Source organism: Atta colombica, unplaced genomic scaffold, assembly GCF_001594045.1.
Source record: "Atta colombica isolate Treedump-2 unplaced genomic scaffold, Acol1.0 scaffold35, whole genome shotgun sequence".
Classification (NCBI taxonomy): domain Eukaryota; kingdom Metazoa; phylum Arthropoda; class Insecta; order Hymenoptera; family Formicidae; genus Atta; species Atta colombica.
The window spans coordinates 159,771-165,980 of NW_017259459.1; the positions used below are offsets into that span (position 1 = coordinate 159,771).

At 30.5% G+C, this 6,210-nt stretch overlaps 1 protein-coding gene across 2 annotated transcripts in view; it reads left to right on the plus strand.

Annotated features, from left to right (window-relative positions):
• LOC108690700 (structural maintenance of chromosomes protein 5) overlaps positions 1-6,210 on the plus strand; it is a 17,590-nt gene that overhangs the window by 8,406 nt on the left and 2,974 nt on the right. The window contains exons 2-6 of one of the 2 annotated variants that reach the window (XM_018198122.1): positions 4,129-4,199; positions 4,362-4,689; positions 4,939-5,277; positions 5,359-5,487; positions 5,951-6,158. In XM_018198122.1, coding sequence (XP_018053611.1) covers positions 4,144-4,199; positions 4,362-4,689; positions 4,939-5,277; positions 5,359-5,487; positions 5,951-6,158 — 1,060 coding nt within the window. In that variant the 5' untranslated portion in view covers positions 4,129-4,143. Of the gene's footprint in view, positions 1-4,065; positions 4,200-4,361; positions 4,690-4,938; positions 5,278-5,358; positions 5,488-5,950; positions 6,159-6,210 lie in introns of those variants that run through there. The other variant, XM_018198120.1, reaches the window with a different exon arrangement.

Below are 6,210 nucleotides of genomic sequence, written 5' to 3' on the forward strand. Positions count from 1 at the left end.
CCTTTGATGCGTTGTATTTAATTAATTGTGATTAATTTTTAAAGCAATTAAAAAATTATTAATAAATTTCATTAATTTTAAGTATTTTTTACATCTCGAATAATATAAAATATGGAATGAAAGCTTGATACATCCAGAAATGCATAAATTGAAAATAAAAACTATTGCTAATTAAAGCCGATATTCATAGATTTCATTCATTGATTTTTATATTTAAGACTGTCTTAAGCAGACTGTCTTAAGCAGACTGTCTTAAGAGATGAATCCCATAAAGCGTATTTGCCGCATATCGTGTAACCAATCAGCAAAACGCGAAACCACAACAGCGGATTGCGTCTGATTGGTTACGCTGCAAATATATCTCATGGGATTCCACCCTAAGAGGTTTGTTCATGTTGCATGCTCCAAGATGTTCCAACATATTCCTACAATAGCTCTTACTCATTCCAACGTGTAGGGACTATGATAGGAGCATGTTGGAATATATTGGAACATGTTGGAGCATGTGAACAAATCTATGATCATGAACCAATCAGAGAACTGTTTTAACATTTTATCATTTAAAACATGAGACGATTTTGAAACAAGGAGGCCCATACATACTTTCCGTAACAGGCGTAACAGTAATCGTAAGAATTAATCAATCAGAGCAGAAAGTTTTTGACAATTCTAGACTGTGATTGGCTAATTCTTACGATACGTCTTAGGATATATCCACACAACTTACACATAAACGTATGCATGAAGAAAATTATCCAATCACATTTCTCTTATAAAGTCGCATGTGAAATATGATTGGATAATTTTCTTTGCATACGTTTATATGACTATATGTAAGTTTGTGGATATATCCTTACAGTTATGGCTCCTGCACACGACATTGTCACGAAGCGGAAGTTGACGCGATAATCAATCATCATCTCGATTGCTCGAAAGTAACAGATATATGTATAATTTCCACCGCGCAACAAAAATTGAATTCAATGATTTAACAAAAAAACAGTTTTGCAACTGTCGTAAAATTCTTAAATATGATTGATTTATACATTTAGGTCTAAATAGTCCATTCTTCTCTCTCAAGCAGTTTTAATGTTAATATGGCTCTCTGATTAGTTCATGCATTAATTAAGATCATCTTCAATTTTTGAGCAATGTGGATTCCGTTCTTAGATCCAATGAGGAATTAAGAATAAGACTAATCATATTAGAGAATTTCGCAACAATTGCAAAGTTGCTTTTTTTGCTGAACGTAACCAATTCAACATTTCCACCGCGCGGCGGAAGTAATATTATGCTATTTCTAGAAGTTTTGCAAAGGCTGTGTTCCAAAATTATTTGGCAGCACTGTCAATACCTTTACAAAAATCCATTGTAGCACGTTGTGGCAGTGCTGCAAGAGAATAAAGACATCACTAATTTTGTCATTTCCTGCTGCGGCTGGAGAGATGAAGCAGCTACAGCAACCAGGATGGCGAGTATCGTTCTAATTTGAAATGTAAATTCGCACCAAATGCTTACAAAATTGGAACGCTGTTGATAGCATGTTTTTATGATGACATACCTGCAGCGCTGGCAATCAATTTTGGAACACAGTTAAAGTGAGGAAGTATTAGGGGCTCTGCACAATAAAAGAAACACAATAAAGGGAACAGAGAACAGAGAATAAGAATTTCAACCTATCAGAAATTATGTATTATGGAATACACAGTTTCTGATAGGTTGAAATTCTTATTCTCTATTCTCTATTCCTTTTATTGTGCAGAGCCCCTTAGGATACCCATACAGCGGAATAGCGTAACGCGGAACAAAAGTAGAATCACAATCACAAGCGTTCCACATCAATTACTATTGGTGCGGAATGCTTATGATTGGTTCCTCTCGTTCGGCATTCCGCATGAATAGATACCTTTATGTCATTTCTAGAAATTTTGCAAAATGAGACCGACTTAAGAACATAGAATTATTGGTTACAACAACTTCAGTCACGTGACAAACATTATTACGTTTTGTGTGCAGGAACCACTGAATTTATCGCATGATTCTGTGACTTTTTATGTTGAGTATAAGGAAATCCAAACAGGAAAATCTCAAGAAGAAGAGCCACTCTTACAGAAGGCGGCAGCAAAACTCGAGAATCACTAGTTGAAATATTGATTTTGATTACATGATTTTATATGATTTTGTCTGATTACAAATAATTTTTTTCATAAATGAAATAATTTGGTAAAAAATACGATTTTATTTAATATTATACAATGATTTCTTATGGTTGCATATGTAATTATTGGATTATACATAGAGATTTTATATGAATTTTATAATGATTTCTAAGACTCCCTCGATTATATTAAGTAGTTACTTCTTCGACAGATCTAGACTAATGACCAATTTCTTCACTTCCATAAGTTTTGCTGATAATCGTATCCAGGAGATATCTCTATTGTAATCTGGGAAATATCTCTTGGATAAAGTTATCTACAAATGAAAAAATTGGATATAAGAACAAATTATAAATACTGGCCTTAAAATCGTAATCATACTAGCGATTGCCGATTAAACTATAATTAACAAACTATAATTAACATTATGATTAACAATTGACGATTACTTTTCCACCAATTAGAGCAAAACGCCAATTGTTGTGCGCTTAAGCGATTACTGATCGTTTACAGTAGCAATAATATGATGTAATAATTAAACCATAGAAAACCGATCAATTACAGTACAAGTGAGAAAAATAATAGTCTATGATTGGTCAATTCTTAAGGCTTACTACACTATTTTGTTTTGGAACTTAAATAATGTCTTAAGATGCTAATATAGCTACATTATTACTTTATGATATCTTAAATTTATATTTATTGGGTTGTCCGGAAAGTTTGTGCCGATGTTGAAGGAAAATTGAAATGCAGAAGATTTAAATTTTAGTATACATTTATTAAATTATGTATAGGTTAATCGGCACGAACTTTCCGGACAACCCAATATAACGTATTTATGATTTTAAAGAATTGATTATGAATACCAGTGATAGTGTTTGCATGTATATATAATATTTAAGGTTCTTTTTAGGTGAACTTCTTGCACGCTTATCTCTTTTCTCTTTTTCTTTTTAATGTGGAGAGAAAAGGAAGAAAGATGTACTATACAAGAACTTTAACTAAAAAGAATAGATCCATGGTATAAAAAACAAGGTATAGCATTGTGCATAATGGCGGCAGCTTTAGCGGTTGAACCAATTAGAAGATGACCTATTTTGTAAGCGCTCATTTTAAAGTGAAATTGATAAGAAATAAAAATGCATGAATTATGTAAAATTTGAAATATATATATGTATATTTAATGAAATACAATAAAAACTTTAAATGCAGGAATAAAGTCGGCATGATTCCTAAACGGTCTCAATACATTAAACAAAATATCAAGCAATATGATGCTCTCAACATTAATTATATTTATTATTTACAGCGTATATTGCAAAGCCGCAAAAGAAGATAAAATCAAATCATATTCTCTTATTATCTTACTTTTATGCTTAGTTAACGTTTCCACTTATGTGGAAAGTGCTTCATTACATTCCATATTATGTTCCATGATATTTCTATCTTTTGCATACAAAATATAACTTATTCAAATTTAACCTTTCAAGAATGACAACATCGAGGAGAGAATTATCACCTATATACATGTGGAGAATTTTGTGTAAGTGAAGAATATATAAAATCTTATTTTATGTGAAATTATAACAGAAAACAGTCTACACTGACGTACGCGACGAAACGGATGTTATATTGCTTACAAAATGGATTGCGTACTGGTTGGTTCAGAAATTCAACGCATGCGCATCATCAGGAATGCCTATACCTTACTACTTTGTACATCATGAATAGACTTACATATATACAGTTTGCTATCACTGCTACTAGATGTCTCCGCAGTTGTTTAGCGGCATTGGCGGTATTTCTTTACGTGTAAAATAAGGAGTGCGATAATGGATAATAAAAAGAATTTGTTATCTTACTTTTATGCTTAGTTAACGCTTCCACTTATGTGGAAAGTGCTTCATTACATTCCATATTACGTTCCATGATATTTCTGTCTTTTGCATACAAAATACAACTTATTCAGATTTAACCTTTCAAGATGAATGACAACATCGAGGAGGGAATTATCACCTACATACATCTGGAGAATTTTGTGTGAGTGAAGAATATATAAAATCTTATTTTATGTGAAATTACAACTTTTGTCTATTCTAAATATTACATTGTATTTTATTATATTACATTATTAGACATTTATTTTGTCATATACTTTTTAAATGTATTGATGTATTTCCCAATATATTCCCCCTTTAACAGGACTTATGATAAAGTGACAGTGATACCAGGAAGATATCTTAATGTTATTGTTGGACCTAATGGTTCTGGCAAATCCACCATTGTCGCCGCTATAGTTCTCGGTCTAGGAGGTAAACCAAACATCATTGGGCGAGCCCTTCACATAGGAGAATATGTGAAATATGGACGGGATTCAGCAAAAATCGAAATCCATCTGAAAAATGGCTTCAAACAGGATTCTATAATAACTAGGACATTTACCAAAGAAGGAAAATCCATATGGATGATTAATGGTAATCAAGCAAATATCAAAAATATACAGGAATTCACATCCAAGCTTAATATTCAAGTATGTATCTTAATTTATATTTCTAATTTTTTTTTCTTAGGAATCTCCAGATTAGATTTATCAATTTTCTATTAAATATTTTTGGTATAAAATTTTTTAAATTTATATTAAAACCTTTCTTTAATTTCTTGGGATAAAATGTATCAAGAAGCATATAGAATAATTCTGACTTATATTTAAATAGTTTCTGATTAAACACATAAAATGTGTCTCTTAATACCTTTATTACTTTAAACTTATTTTTTACAGGTCAACAATCTTTGTCAATTTTTGCCGCAAGATAAGGTACAAGATTTCTCAAAAATGGATGCTCAAGCATTGTTAGAAAATACAGAAAGATCTGTCGGAGACCCAAAACTTCTTGAGTATCATCTAAAATTGAAGGATCAAAGAGTCAATTTTAAGAAATTGGAAGTTGATATAACCAATACAAAACGATTATTGGAATCTAAAACTCAGAGACGTGATGGATTACAACAAACTGTTGCAACAATAAAAGAAAAAAAGTTGATAAAAAAAAAGATTGTAACACTGAAGCAAAAGAAGGCATGGATGCTGTATGATCAAATGCGGAGGAAATTAGTAGAGGTACATCAAATTAATTTTGTAAAATATTAAATGTTTTTCTTCATTGCTTTTTTATTGATTCTTTTGCATATGTTTGTATAGTCAAAGAAAGCCAGAGATAAAGCAGCAAAAAAAATGCAATTAATAGACAAAAAATTGCATCCGTTGAATAAAAAAATTGAAAATATAAAGATTGAAATGACAACGTTGAAAAATTCTTTAAAAGATCATGTGAGTATAACACAAAATAAAAATATTTAAAAAATATTTTATTATGATATTATTAATGTTACATATTAATGTAACAGGTATGTTCAGTAATATATTTTTGTGATAATGCTCGAGTGCAAATAAAATAGGTTAAACTAAAATTCTGTATTAATTTGCGATTTTCGTAATAATGAGAAATTAATTTATGAAAAATGCAAATCAGCATGCATTTAACAACAAGGAATCTTAGCGTTTATAATCTAAACGCTCGACGAGACTTAGGAGAGGCATTCTATAAAAAATAATTGCTGTGTACACTGTTATTTAAAGAATATGAAAACGGTACATTGTTATTTAAAGAATATGAAAAACGCGAAATAATACAGAATTTTTCTACTTAAAATCTGTTCAACTTCTTTAAACTTGAATGTTGTCACAAGAATTACATTAATATTACATTAATATTCTTGTTGTATATTTTCAGAACAATAAAGTTAATGCTAAGAATGCGAAATTAAGAAACATCATGAATGAGATTCTTAATTCTGAAAACAGCATCAAGGATGCAGAAAACATATGTTCTCGAAACATTCAGGCAGAACAGACTCGAGATCAAGATATTAAATTTGCACAACAACAGAAATCCAAACTCGAGAATGATTTTTCTCTTACAATTAATGAAATGGGATCAGGTAATTATTAATTTGACTTAATTTTAACGAATAATACGAGTATATATATATA